Source organism: Oncorhynchus kisutch, linkage group LG24 (assembly GCF_002021735.2).
Source record: "Oncorhynchus kisutch isolate 150728-3 linkage group LG24, Okis_V2, whole genome shotgun sequence".
NCBI lineage: Eukaryota > Metazoa > Chordata > Actinopteri > Salmoniformes > Salmonidae > Oncorhynchus > Oncorhynchus kisutch.
Genome location: NC_034197.2, coordinates 34777069 through 34799474, shown reverse-complemented (window position 1 = coordinate 34799474; position 22406 = coordinate 34777069). Strand labels below are relative to the sequence as shown.

General features: G+C 41.0%; 1 protein-coding gene across 1 annotated transcript in view; it reads left to right on the top strand.

Annotated features, from left to right (window-relative positions):
- slc6a8 (solute carrier family 6 member 8) overlaps positions 1-19771 on the top strand; it is a 28529-nt gene extending 8758 nt beyond the window's left edge. Inside the window, exons 2-13 of the mRNA XM_020459503.2 lie at positions 643-774; positions 1076-1340; positions 3813-3945; positions 5985-6119; positions 6242-6345; positions 6464-6588; positions 11176-11288; positions 11629-11766; positions 11877-11979; positions 12151-12251; positions 13560-13730; positions 15841-19771. Of these exons, the coding sequence (XP_020315092.1) occupies positions 643-774; positions 1076-1340; positions 3813-3945; positions 5985-6119; positions 6242-6345; positions 6464-6588; positions 11176-11288; positions 11629-11766; positions 11877-11979; positions 12151-12251; positions 13560-13730; positions 15841-15981 (1661 nt within the window). The 3' untranslated portion in view covers positions 15982-19771. The remainder of the gene's footprint in view (positions 1-642; positions 775-1075; positions 1341-3812; positions 3946-5984; positions 6120-6241; positions 6346-6463; positions 6589-11175; positions 11289-11628; positions 11767-11876; positions 11980-12150; positions 12252-13559; positions 13731-15840) is intronic.
- The last annotated feature ends 2635 nt before the right edge of the window (positions 19772-22406 follow it).

The window sequence follows — 22406 nt, the reverse complement described above, 5'->3', positions numbered from 1 at the left end:
CCTCCCACCGCCCCTTCCGCCTCCTTCCTTGCTCCACCCCCCCAGTCAGTCTTAAGCCGCTACCGCTGCTGATGTTCATTTGGAATCAGTCAGCCATGGCGTTATTACTGTTGATGGTTTGCCGTGCTCCTAGATCCTGTTTGATGCAAGCCAATGCAGCAAACAGCATCACAGTCACATTTGAACATACTGAAGTGTAGGCAGACGTAGGAGGGGTGAGGTGAGCATGCGTGTTTTCACCGATAAAATGGACTCCCCTTCTGTGCCAATTAGTGGATGAGACTGAAATATGCACATCCTGCTCACACCCAGTTATATAAGGCCATTAAAATGTAACTAGATGGTAACTTTACATGAAGTAAAGTTGTGGGGCTTGCTTTACCTCTTTAAGAATAATTTTAAAGCTATTAAAATGTAATGAGAACACCAACTATAGCTGCATAGACTATAAGGTAGAAGGTTTTATGTTGCATCCTTGTTACCATTTGATGTCGCAGAGTGATGTTTTCTTTAGGGAACATAAGATGGTGGTTTAATAATGGGTATCCTAATGCGTTGTGCAGCTCATACATCCCCCATAGTGACCCAAGGGGTGCATTACTCTACTGTTCCATTGAACACCTGTCTGTTTGTCCCTCACAGGAGTGTTTCTGATTCCCTACCTCATCATTGGGGTTGTTGGGGGAATTCCTATATTCTTCCTGGAGATTGCATTGGGACAGTTTATGAAGGCTGGCAGCATCAACGTGTGGAACATCGCACCTCTATTTAAAGGTACTGAACATTTTGCTCTCTCAGCAGTTTGTGTGGCTGCTCTGAAACATTTGTACAGCCATTTGTCAAGTCTTTTAACTGATCCTTTGGAATAGAAAGGCAGTTTGCAGACATTCACAGCTGTGGCCTATTTACTATGTATTCCTCTATCGCTTTATTCTAAGAATTGATACACCTTCGTTACATAAAAATCAAGACTGCTCCAATGTTTCTTACAAAATTGACATTAACGTATAAGTAAGCTCTGTTTGTTTCTTCAGTGCTGAACACTAAACTGTTGAATTGCTCCTTATTCCTCCAGGACTGGGGTATGCCTCCATGGTCATAGTGTTCTTCTGTAACACCTACTACATCATGGTCCTAGCCTGGGCCTTCTACTATTTCATCAAGTCCTTCAACGCTACCCTGCCCTGGTCCACCTGTGACAACCCCTGGAACACGCCCAGCTGCATCGAGATCTTTCATCATGAAGACTGCCTGAATGGCACCATTGGCAACACTACCTATGGCAACATGACATGTGAGGAGCTGGCAGATGGGCGTTCTCCCATTATTGAATTCTGGGAGTAAGTTCTTTACTTCCTCTATCCCAATGGAAAAACACACTATTATATCAAAACTAGACGTTGAACTGACGTCTGTGCCGAAAGTTCTAAGAATAAAACATTGTTATTTGTCACAGTTAATTATTTGAAATATTTTGCAAGTCGTCACTTTGAAAAGGGATTTTAGTAATTGGTCCACAGCATGAAAAATTATCCACCAAAATTGTTGCAACCCCTATTACGAGCCTCTTCAACCTCTCTTTCGTATAGTCTGAGATCCCCAAGATTGGAAAGCTGCCGCGGTCATCCCCCTCTTCAAAGGGGGAGACACTCTAGACCCAAACTGCTACAGACCTATATCGATCCTACCTTGCCTTTCTAAGGTCTTCGAAAGCCAAGTTAACAAACAGATTACCGACCATTTTGAATCCCACCATACCTTCTCCGCTATGCAATCTGGTTTCCGAGCTGGTCATGGGTACACCTCAGCCACGGTCAAGGTCCTAAACAATATCATAACTGCCATCGATGAGAGACATTACTGTGCAGCTGTATTCATCGACCTGGCCAAGGCTTTCGACTCTGTCAATCACCACATTCTTCTCGGCAGACTCAATGGCCTTGGCTTCTCAAATGACTGCCTCGCCTGGTTCACCAACTACGTCTCAGACAGAGTTCAGTGTGTCAAATCGGAGGTCCTGTTGTCCGGACCTCTGGCAGTCTCTATGGGGGTGCTGTTGTCCGGGCCTCTGGGGGTGCCACGGTTCAATTCTCGGGCCGACTCTTTTCTCTGTATATATCAATGATGTCGCTCTTGCTGCTGGTGATTCTCTGATCCACCTCTACGCCGACGACACCATTCTATATACTTCTGGCCCTTCTTTGGGCACTGTGTTAACTAACCTCCAGACGAGCTTCAATGCCATACAACTCTCCTTCCGTGGCCTCCAACTGCTCTTAAATGCAAGTTAAACTAAATGCATGCTCTTCAACCGATTGCTGCCCACACCTGCCCGCCCGTCCAGCATCACTACTCTGGACGGTTCTGACTCAGAATATGTGGACAACTACAAATACCTAGGTGTCTGGTTAGACTGTAAACTCTCCTTCCAGACTCATATTAAACATCTCCAATCCAAAATTAAATCTAGAATCAGCTTCCTATTTCGCAACAAAGCATCCTTCACTCATGCTGCAAAACATACCCTCGTAAAACTGACTATCCTACCGATCCTTGACTTCGGTGATGTCATTTACAAAATAGACTCCAACACTCTACTCAGCAAATTGGATTCAGTCTATCACAGTGCCATCCATTTTGTCACCAAAGCCCCATACACTACCCACCACTGCGACCTGTATGCTCTCGTTGGCTGCCCTCGCTTCATATTCGTCGCCAAACCCACTGGCTCCAGGTCATCTATAAGTCTTTGCTAGGTAAAGCCCCGCCTTATCTCAGCTCACTGGTCACCATAGCACCACCCACCCGTAGCACGCGCTCCAGCAGGTATATTTCACTGGACACCCCCAAAGCCAATTCCTACTTTGGCCGCCTTTCCTTCCAGTTCTCTGCTGCCAATGACTGGAACGAACTGCAAAAATCACTGAAGCTGGAGACTCATATCTCCCTCACTAACTTTAAGCACCAGCTGTCAGAGCAGCTCACAGATCACTGCACCTGTACACAGCCCATCTATAAATAGCCCATCGAACTACCCCATCCCCATACTGTTATTTATTTTATTTGTTTTGCTCCCAAGTATCTCTACTTGCACACTCATCTTCTGCACATCTATCACTCCAGTGTTTAATTGCTAAATTGTAATTATTTTGCCACTATGGCCTATTTATGGCCTTACCTCCCTTATCCTACCTCATTTGCTCACACTGTATATATACTTTTTCTATTGTATTATTGACTGTATGTTTGTTTTTTCCATGTGTAACTCTGTGTTGTTTCTGTCGCACTGCTTTGCTTTATCTTGGCCAGGTCGCAGTTGTAAATGAGAACTTGTTCTCAACTAGCCTACCTGGTTAAATAAAGGTTAAATAAAAAAATGAGTGGCCTTTGAATGCTCTGCTTTTAAAGAGCAGTGTGACAGAACTGGTTAGTGTTCTGATTTGGAATCTCATTTGTCCTCGGCCCAGTTCTTCATCCCTCTCTGTTCCTCTAGTCCTCATCATAGTTCTCTTTGATGGTCATCGAGGTCATCACGTTTTAATGTTCTCATGTGATCCCCTTTGTCCATGACTACCAGAGTGTTTGTTCCCACTCTCCCTTATGGCATGTGCAGGGACATAAGTGCCTTTGTCATGGCTGTAGGTAGAAAATGCCAAATGGTGTTACTGACTGACATAGCTTTTATTGGGGACAAAGGGCAGACTTTTGTTACAGGAGTAGAGCATCATGCCGTTCATTTTCTATCCTGTAACTGAGACAAACGCATGTTTTCATATAGTTTTACTCTATGACCCCCCCCCTCCCCCCTCCAGGAACAAGGTGCTGAACATCTCACAAGGGCTGGACTACCCAGGATCCATCAACTGGGAGCTGTTGCTGTGCCTGGCGGCCGTCTGGGTGATGGTGTATTTCTGTGTGTGGAAGGGGGTGAAGTCCACAGGCAAGGTAACTAATACACATTTCTCTGAAAAGCTCCTTGTTATCTTATTAGTTATATGAACACCACGATGGTGACTGCAATGAACATGTGACTCACTCTGGTCCTTAGGTATCTCCTATAGCTAACTGTTATGTAACAGACTATCCTCCGGCCGTGGCAGACAGATTGCTTTACATCAGCTCAGGTCACTGCACTGGTCTCTGATTGGATACCTGCATTAGAACAACTCAGTGGCTAATGCAGCTGCAGTGGAAGGATATTGCTGTGTGGTATCAAACATAGTCTGGAATTATATTAAAACAGCAAGAAAGGTTACTGAGAAAAGTAACAAATAGATGTGAAAGGGGGTTCAAATGTATAGATATACAGTTCTCCCAGAGAGAACGAGGAGATAAGATTTGTAGCTATAGCCAGATAGGTTTCTAATTTAGTTCTGGCTATGGTAATGGACTCTCAGTCATGAGTGAATGAGAAGGCAGTGTGACTTTTTCCTAACCTTGTGTGATTCACATAGTGCCACCCTCTCCTGCTGTGTGACAGCAAGGCAATGATGAGGCAGTGTTTCTATAGCAACATCAAGAGGACAGGGGGTGTGGCTATGACATATCTCAAAGTGTCCCTGTCACATGGTGCGTTCTGATTGGTGGGCAGTTGGTAGGTTGACTGCAGTGCGACGTGACTGGGGCCCTGTGCGAATATTCCAACAGCCATGTTTTGTGCTTGTTGAGGTGGGATCACATCCAAGCCTCTTTAAATGATATCAGTGTTTATCTCCAGCGCTGGTCCATTTTATATGGATCTCTATCAGGATTTCTAGATCATTTTATATGTAGCAGCACTTTCTGTACAGATAATGAGATCAACCTCTAGTGTTCATTTTATTGTTTTATATTTTTATAGTAATGATATTAAAATGACTTACAGTTTATCTTTAAGAGATCATTAGGTCAGAGCTGCTCACATTTTAGCAAGAGGGAATTTTGATAGATTTGTATTTTTATTCTTTAAGGGATAGGCTTAGTGATGTAATTAATTAATGACAATTAGCCATACATCCACAACATTTATAGATGCAATGTATAGAAATGTTCTCTAGTTAATATTACAAGTTTTCAGGTAAGGGCCTATGGAGGTTGCTAATCAAAGATAAGTGCTTGAGTAATGATTATACAAAACGGGTTTGTTATATGAATAAGGGCTTGGTCGGGAATGAGTGTCCTACATTAGCTGTGTATTTAGGTCAAGTAGACTGGGCTACGGAGAGTAGGTAGTCATGCCTGAAGGTGTGCCTGGGCCGCCAAGTCACAAAAACAATTGGCTTTGAAATCTAACAGCCTTGTAGACAAGCTCTTTATAATACAGTGGTTCATATGACACTAGGTCAAAGTTCAGTGTTTGAAACGTTCACCTGATTAGATAAAGACTTCCACTTAGCTCTATCTTGTACGGGTGCTAGGTTGGCAGGAATGCAACAAATGATATTCCCATTGCTCATATGAAAAGTCCCCAGCATGTCACTGTGACTGCAATCCCCTTGTGTCAGACACCTTTGACATCTTTGACACCTTTGCAGTCTGAAATGTGAATGATCAGCCAAACTGTAGTTATGTACAGTACAGCTCCTCACACTGTGCATGTCAATGAAACTACAGTAGGCTGAAATGACATCCAATCATTTTAGGTCTCTGACTGCACCACTCTGCAAGTCTTCTCATAATGTGACATCTACAGGTGTAGGATCTTAATTAGATCACCCTGTTGTTGCAGGACATTTCCTGTACAGCAGGAAATACAAATGTGTCATGTATTGTAGTTTTAAAAAGGCATCTAAATTTAGTAATTTCCTCTTCAAAATTTTGGACTTGTATCGAACCCTACAACCCCTACAAAAATGATTCACATTTCCACACAATAATACAAAAATATCCAGTTGCTGCAGGATTATTTCATTGCTGTGAGAAACTGGTCAAATTAGGATCGAAATTAGGACCGAAATATCATATGGATTTAGAATAATGACACTGGTCTCCCTGTTTCCCTGCAGATTGTGTATTTTACTGCCACGTTCCCCTACGTCGTCCTGATCATCCTTCTGGTGAGAGGGGTGACTCTTCCTGGTGCCTACGATGGAATCATGTTCTACATCAAGCCTGACTGGTCCAAGCTTGGCGAGGCGCAGGTGCGACCCATCATCCACCCATCTGTCCACAGTCCTAACTGATTGATTATTTAGATTAGTTAACTCTGGTGCTGTGATGCAGATTAAACTGATCAGTTTTCATTATCGTTACTGTCTGGTAGGTGTGGATTGATGCTGGCACACAAATCTTCTTCTCTTATGCTATTGGGCTTGGAGCTCTCACTGCCCTAGGCAGCTACAACAGATTCAACAATGACTGCTACAAGTAAGTGATATGACAGCTGAATGGTCTCACCTTGGCCTCTTGTTGCACTTACTGTCTCCTGTATGATTCTGACTTGTTTTTTGTGATTATTTCTCCCTTTGTTTTTATTTCTGTCCAGGGATGCCTTCATGCTAGCTCTAATCAACAGTGGCACCAGTTTCTTTGCTGGCTTTGTGGTGTTCGCCATTCTAGGCTTCATGGCAAACGAGCAGGGAGTGGACATCTCCCAAGTGGCTGAAACAGGTATGCAGAACACACTCACACTTACACTACAGAGGTTGTCTTATATTCTGGCATCTCAAAACCTACCATGGTACTAACAGGAGAGTATTACTGAAGGCTTTGGTCCTCGTTGTTAGGAATGCATGAAAGTGTTCATTGAAAGTGTTGATGTCATTGTTTTACCTTCACATTGGCAGCCCCTCTAGCACTGAGGAAGACAGCCGTACCTCTTCAATCATTTAGACCGATTCCGGTCCTCAAAGCTGAATCCTTATTTTATGCTTGTGCTGCACTTTTGGCAGTGCATTATTAATACGATGAACTTTCAATATAGAAATGACGCACAAATAAATGTGTAAAATGGAAACTTGCTGTACAGTGTGTAAGGATAGCGGGTGTAGCAAGTCACTTGTTTACTCTACAGAAATGTGAAGATGAAATATTGTTGTTTAATGTGTCAGTAATGATATAGAAATATACCAACTATCTAGCAATTATTGAAATGCATGTTTGAATTGAGTCTGTCAGTATTTGAGAAATTCAAAACGTAAAAATGTATTTCCATGAACTGTATGTAACTTGTACCTCAACCAAATGTTTTCTGCCTGGAGTCACCTGTATTGATTCACAAGGAAATCAGTATTATAGAATTAAGTTCCTCTGATGGAGAGAGAGAGTGTGTGTGTGTGTGTGTGTGTGTGTGTGTGTGTGTGTGTGTGTGTGTGTGTGTGTGTGTGTGTGTGTGTGTGTGTGTGTGTGTGTGTGTGTCGGTATGTGTGTGTACGAGTGTGTATGTTTGTGTACGAGTGTGTGTGTGTGTGTGTATGAATCTGGGAATGAACAGTATGTTTTCGTGTGTTTGTGTATGTGAATTCTGTGTGATTCAAGAGAGAATATTCTGAGATCTCTTGGTATAGAGTATGAAAGACAGTGATGTGGAAGATTTGTCTGTGTTTGTACGTGCTGGAATAGATGATCTGTATGAGTGTTTGACAGTGAGGGGGACGCAGTGAGGAGAGATTGAGACATTGGCAGTGGCCATGTATTTGTCCATAACATCTAAATTGTTGTAAGAATTACATTTTTTTGTGTGTGAATTAACAAGAGATGTGTAATTACCAAACAACTGTCACACATAACTGATAATGATTTGTATTAATAGACTTTCAAAGCACATGACATTCACAACTAATTCTATCCATTCAGTTATTAATAGGTTTACTGGAGAAGATCTGTGTGTGGCACGCCTCTGACATATCGCATGCTTTCACATCAGTGCTCTTGCATGTAACTTCCAAAAATAATCACATTAGTTTGCCAAATCAGTTAATAGTTTGTCCATTTTCATTCAGTGTCTTAGCTCTCTCTCTCTCTCTCTCAATCATTATTTTAATTTAGTATTGACTTATTGAGAATAGTAGGGAAGTAGACGTGTGTAGTCCATTACTATCTGCACATGTTATTGGCTTCATGACAGTAGTTATACACACAGTCAGAAACACACTGGATTGAACCATCCTGATCATCTATGAAATCCATCTCTACATATCACAACATATACTTTACTAATAGCATACTGAATTATACTAATATTTTACCCTGTAAGTTTAAATATTCACTATATTTATTCAGAAATACATTAGCACTATTATAATGTCGAACCCCGTGTAGAAGAGTAGTCAGCTATGACCATAGCCATGCTGTTAAGGAATGAACACAACAAATAAACCAGTCAATTTGAGTCACTCTTCATGTTCCCCAATTAGTGCAGTGCATACCTGTCTCCTCACCAACCAAACCATGCATGAGATTTTCAATTACTGGACCATCTCATCAAAGAGACGATCAAACTCAAGTACAGCAGGAAGTTTAGACCTATACATCTCAGGGCTGGATTTAATCCTTCGAGGAAGTATCATGAAAGATCTGCGGTGAAATGTAAAGGTCATTTCTGATTGAGTCGTTTACCGTAAATGGAATCTCCATGAACGCGGGGAACATTGCCTTTAAATTTCAATCAAGCTATACCGCGGATCTTAACGTGATTCTTCCGCGATACGAATTGAAACCAGGCCCTTAGTTTCATCTCATCATACTAAGCTAAAGTTGACCAATTCCAATACATTGTTTTGGCAGCAGTCATCTGTAAAGACACCACTGGACCGGGATTTAACTGGAAGTACAACAAGGGTGGTCATAGAAGTATTATGTCTGTCATTTATATGACATATATTTTATTTTATTAGATATGTTAAGCTGTATCTGTAAATTATCTATTAAAAACATTCAATGGGACAATGATGATGATAGCTACATTTTGAAATCTGCAATATTTAAAAATATATTTTTGTCCTAAGGACACCCTTGGTGAACTTAAATAGTAGTATTCCTCTACCATCCCCCAGCACGATTCTGTTAACATAGTAGACAGACAGGGGACTTTGGACAGACAGTGTTACTGTCTTGCAGTAGCACAGTTGAGCAGGATTTTGTAGGAGGCAATTTACTAAGCACTGCTATTTACAGTGAAACCAATATTGAGTTAAAGTCCATCTGTTACTGCCTGCCCACACGCAGAAGGAGAGAGGTGGCGATGAAACTGATAGGCCTTGTTTAGCCCTAGTTACCCCTCTCATTTCAACTGTACAAATAGCTTTCTGTCACTCAATATTTACTATACTGGTACTACACATGAGTGCAGTTACTGTGTGTACATGTGTGTGTGTGTGTGTGTGTGTGTGTGTGTGTGTGTGTGTGTGTGTGTGTGTGTGTGTGTGTGTGTGTGTGTGTGTGTGTGTGTGTGTGTGTGTGTGCGTGTGTACAAGTGTGTGTGTGTGTGTCTACGAGTGCATGTGTGTGTACGAGTGCGTGTGTGTGTACGAGTGTGTGCGTGTGCGTGCATGTGCGTGTGTGTGTGTGTTTGTGTGTGCAGGACTGCCTGTGAGAGTGTCAATAGGAGTGTGATTTTGTGAGAAGGTACATTAATGGATCTAGGCCCTGATTTTGATTCAGCGTTAGACTCCTGTTTTTTTTGCAAGTTGGTACGAACGAAAGAGAGAAACTCCCCTTCCTCATGAATCTTCTTATCCTTTTAACAGGGTTTCGGTTTATTTTCCTCAGTCCCATTCTATATGACTTGTGATTGACATCAGTTCATTGATCTATATCTCTATATATCTATATTTTCGATTTTTTAAGTATTAATTTAAGGATTATTTAACCAGGAACTTTGCCTCTTGAGATGTGCACATCTCGCTTTCAAGAGGGGTCCTGGAGCTGACTACTGTTGAAGGTAAACATCTGTTATCTAATGACAGCATTTACACCTTAATCCAGCCTAGTCAAAATCAGAACCAATGACTGCATTGACCGACCGCAGGAGGACAGGGCTAGAGAAAGCAAAGCAGTGACATGACAACATTTTCCAAGCGTAGGCCCAAAATTCCCAAATCTAACTTCACTAAACCCAAACACAATAAAAACTTTAACGGTAGAACTAACTTATTCGATAATTGTTTGTACACACAAGACACCTGATAAATTCTCTACCCCAGGCAGCAGCCCCATAGCCCCATAATCTGCAAACATATCCAGAGCAATTTGCAAAACATATGTGTTTTCAAGTTATTTTCTTATTTTTTGTGTATGAACCTTGCAGTAGTTGCTATACCAGGACTAGTTCTGGTGGTGAAAGTACAGTGTCATACATCTTCACCTGTTCCATCCCTCTCATCTTCAATGAAAACATGGACCTGTTTATAATGACACAACTAAAATTCTAATTTATCTCGTGAAATTTGTAGAGTTGAAGCAGTTGTAACTGTAAAGCAAATATTGACCACCTCTCTCTTTGCTACTTCAGTGCAGTGTGTCTATAAACTACAATCTAAATTATGGTTACAACCAAGTACAAGCGGAGTACAGCGAAAATCTCTTTATAATGCAAATATGTACCGTGACCTTAAGTTTGTGAGGTCGCTATTATAGATGCATTTTTATAGGTAGTGCACCTGTTTTACTTTTACTACCATAGTTAAGGCTACACAAGTTTAAATCTGCTATTTAAACTTGGTTGACTATACACTACCAAGTATTTACAGTAGTCAGCACATCCAGCCGTGTGACGCTCACCTGGCTTAAATTAATGTTACTATAGCTCCTACTTATTCATATGCATTAATAAAAATGTTTGTTTGAGCATCATAAGGCATGAGCATCATTGATTATTTTGAAAGTACCTCACTAACAATATACCAAAAAAAAGCTAGAAAGCATGACGTTATACAATGCACATTGTTGTTAGACACTGAAATGATCATTATATCTAGCTACTGCAATGACGTATTTAACAACTAAAGCCGCACTACTGTTGCGTTGACGGAATGCACAACAACACAACAATAGAATCAGACAGGAGACAAAAAGGCAGCCAACATTGTCACATCCAGCTTTTGCACAATAGCACCTCACTCAGGTGCCTCTCTTTCTATCTCTCTATCTCCTTCTCCCTCTTTGCTGTACTGTACGTATGTGTGTAGAGTGTGTCTGTGTTAAGGGCTTAGTCTGAGCTGTAGGGTTGAGTCTCTCATCCCTACTTCTCTTCTACAGGTCCTGGCTTGGCCTTTATTGCGTATCCTAAAGCTGTGACTCTGATGCCAATGCCCCCGGTCTGGGCTGCTCTCTTCTTCTTTATGCTGCTCGTACTGGGTCTTGACAGTCAGGTAGGAGCAACTTTACACTACTGGACACAACACTTAAATGGTTGCCAATTGTTACAAACTTAAAGTATCTGGACCAGATTACTCTCAATCCAACAAAAACTGGTTGTATCAACAGTGTTTCTACCTCTTTTCAACCCCCCCCCCCTCAACGTGATATCAAAGAGCATTTCCTAGTGTTTTTCACTTAACTTTGTACCTAAATCCAATGACGTGTTGAATTCACATCAGTTGACAACTCAACCCAATGTAAATGAAAACTAGACGTTGAACTGATGTCTGTGCCCAGTGGGAAGCTTACTGAGTACAATTATATTTGTGTTTTCTCCTCTTCTATCCACAGTTTGTTGGAGTGGAAGGTTTTGTAACTGGGATTCTAGATCTCTTTCCTGGAAAGTATTACATGCGCTATAAGCGTGAAATCTCTGTGGCAATCTGCTGTTTAATGTGCTTTATTATAGATCTCTCCATGGTTACACAGGTAAGCCACTACCGTTTGACGGGCGCTGATTCCATATTGTGTAACATCCATATCAGATGGTAATCACAAATGATTCACAATGATTCATTATTTCTCATGTGTGCCAACAGGGAGGGATGTATGTCTTCCAGCTTTTTGATTATTACTCTGCCAGCGGTATGACCCTGTTATGGCAAGCATTCTGGGAATGCATAGTTGTCAGCTGGGTCTACGGTAAGAAACATTCACTTTTGTGACAATTGATGTATAAAGAGTAAATACAAGTTTTATTAGTCGTATGTACAGGATACACATGGTATATACCGTATACCAGTATTTGTAGTTGTGCTTGTCGTTCATTCTTAGACAGCTCGAGTCTCTAACCGTGCCATTCTGTGTGTACAGGTGCTGACAGGTTCATGGATGACATTGCTCGTATGATTGGTTACCGGCCTTTTCCTTGGATGAAGTGGTGCTGGTCGTTTATTACTCCATGTGTTTGCATGGTAAGTGATGTACAATACTATACACACACAGTGGTGTAGTGGAGGGCGTACGCAAGTATACGCCGTATACCCACTTATACTTCAGTGGGCATCGTGTACACTCAAGTCTTAATCCCCACGATGCGTATCAAAATGGTGTAGTGGAGGTAAACACCGTATCATTTAATAAGGCTGATGGAACACATCAGAATATCTAGCTTAAAATGTTGGTCAAGTATTATTTCTTCACATTTTAGGCAAAGCAACGTGCACACGGCAGTAGGCCTTCGGGCAAATGTTCCAAAAATGCAATCTGCGGGAATATACAGTTCTAAAATGCGCACAGCGAATGCGCACGATTTCATGGACAGAGATGGAAGTATCTGTTAGATAGAGGGGAGATCTAAAGATGCAACAACGATCATAGGTTGCTCATTTGATTAGGATCATTGCTTTGGCTGCTAGACGATGAAATACAGTTGAAAGAAAACCAATAGAACAGGAGAAAGCATATGAGGAAGTCTTTATTAAATAATACCTCCACATATGGTGGGATTTTAGCTATAGGCTACTTTGAAGCAAAGTAAGACATGACTCATAATATGACGTAAAACATGCAAGTTACAAATAATTAAGGAACATCTGCTAGATGGAAAGGTTTTCCCAAAAACCTTCTCTATTAAGTGTTAACTACAAAGTGGTCTATGCCTACTTGTCAGAATGATATCATGATTATTTTCATCAATCCAGTTGCCATTTGTTTTGCCAAATCCATCTCATATGTGTTACAAAAACACCTCTAACTAAACAACAGTGCTAGGTGCATGCATATTAGAATTAAAGGGTAACTACACAAAAACATATAAACGACTTCGATTTTTCCCAGACCTCCAAAGTGTTCTCCTGATGTGGTTAGAGCATTGTTATGGACTTAGAACATCTAATTTAGTTTTTCTACAAAAAAAAAAGTGATTGAGAGTGAAAACCTGACTTAGTTGACAGGCTCATTCATCAGTGTCAATAGTAAGCCTACTATTAGCCTACTTGCACAGTACAGCTTGGGTTGTTCTGACTGTGAAAGACCAATATGGGATTGATCATTTTAGGTCATTCAGAGTGTTCACTGTTTCTCATAGACGTTTTCACACAGGGCAGCTTTCCTTCGGGCCGTTTGAGAAATGTTTGTCAAATGAGATAATACCCACTTTTCCAGACACCAATACACCACTGTATACACACCTCTAGTCATGACTACATAGCCTGTCATTGTACATTTGTGTCTAATTGACCTGCCTGGTAAAATAATCATGTTTTTTTGTCCTTCCAAAGGGTATCTTCCTATTTCACCTGTTCAACTACAAGCCTCTTACCTACAACAATACGTATGTGTACCCATGGTGGGGTGAGGTGATTGGTTGGTGCATGGCTCTGATGTCCATGCTCTGTATCCCTGTCAGCGTGTTGTACAAGCTCTGCAGGGCCACGGGAACCTTCAAGGAGGTCAGTATCAATATCATACTGTGCTCCTTACCAACATGGGTGGCAGCTAGCCTAGCAGTTAGAGGGTTGGGCCAGTAACCGAAAGGTCGCTGGTTTGAATAACCGAGCCGCCAAGGTGAAAAATGTATCGTGCCCTTGGGCAAGGCACTTACAGTGAGGGAAAAAAGTATTTGATCCCCTGCTGATTTGGTATGTTTGCTCACTGACAAATAAATTATCCGTCTATCATTTTGAAGGTAGGTTTATTTGAACAGTGAGAGACAGTATAATAACAAAAAAAATCCAGAAAAACACATGTCAAAAATTGTATAAATTGATTTGCATTTTAATGAGCGAAATAAGTATTTGACCCCTCTGCAAAACATGACTTAGTACTTGGTGGCAAAACCCTTGTTGGCAATCAGAGATCAGACGTTTCTTGTAGTTGGCCACCAGGTTTGCCCACATCTCAGGAGGGATTTTGTCCCACTCCTCTTTGCAGATCTTCTCCAAGTCATTAAGGTTTCGAGGCTGACGTTTGGCAACTCGAACCTTCAGCTCCCTCCACAGATTTTCTATGGGATTAAGGTCTGGAGACTGGCTAGGCCACTCCAGGACCTTAATGTGCTTCTTCTTGAGCCACTCCTTTGTTGCCTTGGCCGTGTGTTTTGGGTCATTGTCATGCTGGAATACCCATCCACAACCCATTTTCAATGCCCTGGCTGAGGGAAGGAGGTTCTCACCCAAGATTTGACGATACATGGCCCCGTCCATCATCCCTTTGATGCGGTGAGGTTGTCCTGTCCCCTTAGCAGAAAAACACCCCCAAAGCATAATGTTTCCACCTCCATGTTTGACGGTGGGTAAGGGGTTCTTGGGGTCATAGGCAGCATTCTCCAAACACGGCGAGTTGAGTTGATGCCAAAGAGCTCCATTTTGGTCTCATCTGACCACAACACTTTCACCCAGTTGTCCTCTGAATCATTCAGATGTTCATTGGCAAACTTCAGAAGGGCATGTATATGTGCTTTCTTGAGCAGAGGGAACTTGCGGGTGCTGCAGGATTTCAGTCCTTCACGGCATAGTGTGTTACCAATTGTTTTCTTGGTGACTATGGTCCCAGCTGCCTTGAGATCATTGACAAGATCCTCCCGTGTAGTTCTGGGCTGATTCCTCACCGTTCTCATGATCATTGCAACTCCACAAGGTGAGATCTTGCATGGAGCCCCAGGTCGAGAGAGATTGACAGTTCTTTTGTGTTTCTTCCATTTGCGAATAATCGCACCAACTGTTGTCACCTTCTCACCAAGCTGCTTGGCAATGGTCTTGTAGCCCATTCCAGTCTTGTGTAGGTCTACAATCTTGTCCCTGACATCCTTGGAGAGCTCAATGGTCTTGGCCATGGTGGAGAGTTTGGAATCTGATTGATTGATTGCTTCTGTGGACAGGTGTCTTTTATACAGGTAACAAACTGAGATTAGGAGCACTCCCTTTAAGAGTGTGCTCCTAATCTCAGCTCGTTACCTGTATAAAAGACACCTGGGAGCCAGAAATCTTTCTGATTGAGAGGGGGTCAAATACTTATTTCCCTCATTAAAATGCAAATCAATTTATAACATTTTTGACATGCGTTTTTCTGGATTTTGTTGTTGTTATTCTGTCTCTCACTGTTCAAATAAACCTACCATTAAAATTATAGACTGATCATTTCTTTGTCAGTGGGCAAACATACAAAATCAGCAGGGGATCAAATACTTTTTTCCCTCACTGTAACACACATGCCCTCACAAAACCTGTGGAACACTCAACACAGTTGAATGGTCTTTTTGAAACATTGGTCAACATTAATATTAGATGATGAAAATAATGGTGAAGACTTAGCATTGAGTAAGGGAGGGTGGAAAGGAATAAGCCGTGAGAAAAATAAAATGCATAACATACGAAAGTGTAAATAGTTAAGGGAAAATGGGAACGTGGAAACCTCAGTTGACAGCTGACAGCACGTAGCCTACTCTTTGAATATAGCTTTTTTCTATTTTAATTTCATTCTCACCCATCAGAATGAGTAATACAGCAGTTTGATTAGTATGGGTCTCCATGTCCTAAAGGAACATGTTTTCTCCTCCTTCAGCGTTGGGAGAAGCTGACCAAACCACAATGGGGTCCCCATCACCTTGAATACATGGCGCCTGATACTGACATAAAGAGCCTGGCCTCCCTCTCTGCCAGCACAGAAGACAACAAGGTTATCATCTTTGAAAGTGGTATGTAGGCTGTAGCCTACAGGAAAGCCTTTGACAACACTCTAAAGACCAGATGATAATTTATGTAATAATTGATGTATTCATTTGGGTTGATGACACAATCAAAAAGGAATCACCTGGTAATTATGTGCAATTAATTAGAGGATGCAGATCATGTACACAGACGATTCTCTACACCTATACAAAATCAATTCACAACGGTCTATTGGACAGTCGATAATTTTAACCTGGGATGTTGATAATCAATGTCCTGATTGGTCCATTCTATAAACAGGTGCCGTATAGTCTTTGGGGGGGGGGGTTGATCTGATACCCAAACTGTCCCTCCCTGTCTGTGACTACATCAGGCCAGAGCCATAGTCTACCAATGTGTAGCCCACCACCTCACCCAGTATGGCAGAATTTTTACAGGCTATCTTTAAGACTGATATGGAATTCCTTGAAATTACACATTACTGCAAGACCAATCATGTGGTACGGAGGGTTTGTGTATCAACCGGTGTAGTTCTCCTTCATAAGAAATCTTGCATAAAAATCTATTTGGCTAATTTGATACATGAAAATATATGTATTACACATTGAGAGTAAGCATTTCAGGGTAAGGTCTACTACACCTGTTGTAGTCGGCGCATGTGACAAATAAAGTTTGATTTGATATATGAATATATAATTAAAAGCATTTGTTCAATTGATATTATATCATATACTGTATAATACACTACAGTTTGTCGGTTTGGCTGAGTTTATATATAAAATACAGAATTTTTTCCAATTGACTTCAATATTCTGGCTTCTTTAGGCCCCTGAAGTTATGTAGTTGCCAAACTGTCAAAATGACCATCTTTGATCATTGAGCTTGTGTAATGTGTCTTTCATGGCGACAATAGTCCTCAGAACTTTAGACATAAACTAAAGATTGATTCAGTGCCAAAATGGAGCATACTTGTCATTCTCTTGTTATTGATAGAGAATGGTTTTGGTTGCCATATACACTATCTATTTTTATTTGCCTAGATCAGTCTGATATATATTGTGTCTTCCGATTTAACTGTCTGATGTTTGGGAACATCTTGAAAGCAAACAATGCAGCTCTTACTCATGAAGCAGTTTAGATGCCTTGAAACATTTTCATTGATAAGTGTGTCTACAGATATATATTTTTTAATCAACAATAATCACTAAATTGAACTGTTCTGTAAGATCTAAGATCACTCTTCTCTAATTCAAAAAGGTGACTGGCTGATATATTGCTCGTAATGGCCATTAAAAACAAATGATCCGATACTTCCTCTGCCATTAACTTGCAAAATGATCACTTGGCCAAGTGGTAAGGATTTACCTCATATTTCAACCAACCTATTGTTACAAAGACAAGTACATCTCTGCAGCATGTAGGAGGACAGTATTTGGATCTAACTACAACATTGCCACAACAAGTAGCTGCTGTGCCATTTGCCAGTGACTGGAACAGGGTGATGAGTAACTAACTGTAAGGTGTTATATCGTGAGTTTAACTCTTGAGTATTACACACACAGTATTAATGTTGCAGCCGTACAGGAGCTGGACACGTAGATCATTGCCTTATGTTGTTTGTCTTAAATCTAGAGCCCATATGTCAACTCTGACTAGCCATATTCTTACCTGGTCCACTGAGGAACAGTCTTGAAGATAACCAAATGGAAATTCTGCCATTTACCATGATATGGATAACATATGATTTATTTCGATATTGAAAAGATCATTAGAATGTAAAATATATTAAATAATGCAATGCTAAAAACTACATTTGCACATTGTAAAATATCTCGCTAGCACTTTAAAAAAAAATCGTGTTAGAATAACAATTTTTGTTTTGTTTTACATATTGTAAAATAAATCAGAGATTTTATTTTGTGAAGGCTTTTATTTTGCTTATACATACAGTATAAAAAAATATATTGAATATCTTGTGTTATATTTGAAAGAGTTTGATGCAGTATGTAATTTTGATGAAGATCTCTAAGGGGAAGAACATGCGCCACTGAGATGCTGCGATGCAGTACTACTCAAAAGGCTGGTGTGATTCATAACACACAGAAGGGATTTTTGGTTTCAAATATCAAGTGCTCCAGTGTTAAGTAGCCTAATAGATTATTTGTGTGTGTTTAATTACAGTATTTCCCTCAGACCACCCAGAGCTCAGTTAAACGTTAATATTTCTCAGAAAGACCTTCTAATTTGGTCCACACAACACAGGAGTATTAATTTGATTAAGAATTAAAAGATTTTGGAATATTTTTTTACTTGGGATTTCATCATTTTCAACATATTTCACGTCTGGCTTCAAGTGTAATTTATGTTCTCTACTTAGAAGCAGTGTGCTCTCATTTGTAAAAAAAATAATAATAATAATCATTAAGATTAAAAGGTCCTCTTTTGTGGCAGATATTACAGAATTTGACAAGAAACAAAACTCTCTTTCTGTATATGCCTATTGACTATCTGCCACAGTCCTCCTACACTAAACCTGGCATATAGAAAATACTCTAATGCTCTCCCACCTTTCAAAATTGAAAACCACATGGTAAAAGTGGTGGGTTTGGTTGTTGGTTATGAAACTTTGAGACAGAACAAACATTCCCTCCTAAATGTAGTGCTAGAACTAAATGCGCCTTTCATACTGTTGGTCTATGGACATATGTAACGATGAGGACACAAGGCAAGTTTTATAGCAAGGCTATGGTAAAATAAATGTTAAAGTTAAGAATCTATTTTAACAACGTTTTTTTACATTGGCTTTCCTTATAATACTCCTAGATTATAGCCTGGGTTGGTCAAAAGGTGAAACATTTAAATGTAGTCATTAAATGTAGAAAATCTAAATGAAATATACATAAGCAAAATCATATGTATGGTGTCATCTTTTGCGCTCTGCCAAATTGTTCTTGACAGTATCTTTAATCCAAAGTATGACTCACAAAGGGGAAATGTTGAATTGATAATGAAAGCTTTGTGGATCTATTCCATATCATACAAAATGGTAAAAAAAATGTAATAGATGTGAAAAAATACTCATTCCCCATTGCTGAATATGATTTGTTTATTTTAAAATCTACATGGTCTTTTAAAATGTTCTGTTTATTTTCATAAACTATACAGACCAATTACCATAGTTACCATGGAATATGTTGTACTGTAATGATTGTATACAATCCATTAAACTGGAATATCCATCATTAGCTGATAAAGACTAACGCTAACCAACTATGCAAAGCTGTAAATAAACACTTGTTGCGACAGTTGACAGTTGAATAGTTCTTATGGCATCTGCTGTATGATTGACAGTGAACAGATAGTAGTGCAAATGGGGCCACAACTCTCCCCTACACAGCTATCTCTCTTCCTCATCCCCTCTCCTTTTCCACAATGTCATTTTTGAGTTTTGTTTTCACAAATCCCACACAAAGGCCTGGAAAGAAGGGTACAATCAAGCCTGAGAAAATGGCATTTCATCATCCACTGAGTCCTTTGGCAAAGGATACTGTCTTGAAAAAGATATAGTAACACTGTTGACTTCATCTAACTGTTATTGTACTCTGTATCGTGTAAGATTTAACATCAGTCTTCCATTCATAACATAGAATAGTGATAGAGAGATGACTGTAAACCTATGTTGACATCCCAAGTGTTCCATCAACCTTGTCCCTCACAATTTATGAAGGGATTCATGCTTAATACCACTGTGATTCTGTGCTAAAAATCCACTCGCCCTATTCAAAATGACAAAATGGCAATAAAACTTACTTCAATAAAAAAGATTCTGTCTTTGTGAATACATTTGAAATTGTCGAACCAACTTTCAACAATTACCATTTGAAACATTTCCGGTTTCATTTGAATCCAAAGTATTTACGTTTTATCCCATATTTTCAACTGGCAGACACTTAGAATCCCACCTTGTTACCTGGTAACCCTGTAATGGGTTCATGGTTCTGAGCTTGCACTGTGAACAGGTGGGAAAAGTCATTTTATGATCAAGAGGTTCATTCAAGCTCACATCACTTTATTAATCCAGAAAATTATTTTCACAGAAATTGTTAGGTATGAGCCTCGGAGCCTGTAGGCATTAGCTAACAGCAGCAGTACGTTACCCACTAATTCAACTCAAACCATGGTCACCACTGTAAGGGGAGGCGATGGGATAGTTAATGCAGTTCAAACCGGTTTTAATGACAAATGCCCAGTTTGTCAGTGAAGTGCAGCTGCCATATTAAGCCAGGGCTCCAGCATGCTAAAGTTGGTTGGCTATGTTTAGCCAGTGCCCTCTGAGCTCTGGGCTATTTCTGTCTGGAGTCTAGAGCAGGTCGGCCTTCAGTCCCAAACTGTATCTGAGAGGGACAGCTGCCCCCCTCCCAGCACCTCAGATACCCCAAGACATCCCCAGAGCAGGAAGCCATAGACACCCAATAGTGATGGGGTCTGATCACATTGGGTTGACTGGCATGGAGGCCAGCTGTTACAGATCACATTGGGTTGACTGGCATTGAAGCCTGGAGGCCAGATGTTACAGATCACATTGGGTTGACTGGCATTGAAGCCTGGAGGTTAAATGTTACAGATCACATTGGGTTGACTGGCATTGAAGCCTGGAGGTTAAATGTTACAGATCACATTGGGTTGACTGGCATGGAGGCCTGGAGGTTAGCTGTTACAGATCACATTGGGTTGACTGGCATGGAGGCCAGCTGTTACAGATCACACTGGGTTGACTGGCATGGAGGCCAGCTGTTACAGATCACATTGGGTTGACTGGCATGGAGTCCTGGAGGCCAGATGTTACAGATCACATTGGGTTGACTGGCATGGAGGCCTGGAGGTTAGCTGTTACAGATCACATTGGGTTGACTGGCATTGAAGCCTGGAGGTTAAATGTTACAGATCACATTGGGTTGACTGGCTTGAAGCCTGGAGGCCAGCTGTTACAGATCACATTGGGTTGACTGGCATTGAAGCCTGGAGGTTAAATGTTACAGATCACATTGGGTTGACTGGCATTGAAGCCTGGAGGTTAAATGTTACAGATCACATTGGGTTGACTGGCATGGAGGCCCGGAGGTTAGCTGTTACAGATCACATTGGGTTGACTGGCATGGAGGCCTGGAGGTTAGCTGTTACAGATCACATTGGGTTGACAGGCATGGATGCCAGCTGTTACAGATCACATTGGGTTGACTGGCATGGAGGCCTGGAGGTTAGCTGTTACAGATCACATTGGGTTGACTGGCATGGAGGCCTGGAGGCCAGCTGTTACAGATCACATTGGGTTGACTGGCCTGGAGGCCAGCTGTTACAGATCACATTGGGTTGACTGGCATGGAGGCCTGGAGGTTAGCTGTTACAGATCACATTGGGTTGACTGGCATGGAGGCCTGGAGGTTAGCTGTTACAGATTACATTGGGTTGACTGGCATGGAGGCCTGGAGGTTAGCTGTTACAGATCACATTGGGTTGACTGGCATGGAGGCCTGGAGGTTAGCTGTTACAGATCACATTGGGTTGACTGGCATGGAGGCCTGGAGGTTAGCTGTTACAGATCACATTGGGTTGACTGGCATGGAGGCCTGGAGGTTAGCTGTTACAGATCACATTGGGTTGACTGGCATGGAGGCCTGGAGGTTAGCTGTTACAGATCACATCGTCAGCTGAGTGGGTGATTCTTTCCTCTAGTAGAGATTCTGAGGTTATGTTTCAACGGCAGGTGAAAAGTCTCCCTGCTCACTTACAAGCTAGTCTGTTCTAACTCACATTTTTGTCAATAAACAGACGCTCTTATCCAGAGTGACTTACAGATACTGCATTCATCTTAAGACAGCTAGGTTGGACAACCACATATCACAGGCATAGGAAGTACATTTTACGTCAAAGTAGCCGTCAGCTAGTAAGAAAATAATTCATTGCAAGTCAGGTCTACCATAACGGACAGAACACTTGAATGCAAAAAAAGGACCAACCAATGTCAGATGATTTACCCAGAAAAACTGAAGCAGATAGTTTATCAGTGAGTGGTTTGGCACCAATCTCAGCTCAGGGTCAGATTACTGATTAGCAGGAAAATAGTTGATGTTTTACTTTTGGTCAAAGTTCAATTACTCTTTGGTTATTTTAATCGGTTGTCAAACAGTTGTAGAGAACACTTCACTCAGTTCCTAAAGTGTACTAGTAGTTATTGACGATCATTTATAGAATCAAACATATGCAACAGAAGTATTTGAGCGTCTATATTCATCGCTTATTTGGATGCACTTGTCACATGGACATACCCATCCCAGCCAGAACACATTCTTGATGGACATAAACAGGTTGGTTGTTTATCAACAAAACTGACACGTGCACAACAATGGGCCAAAACAGACGTGGTTGGCAACATGTCAACTATATTTAGTCTCTATGTTT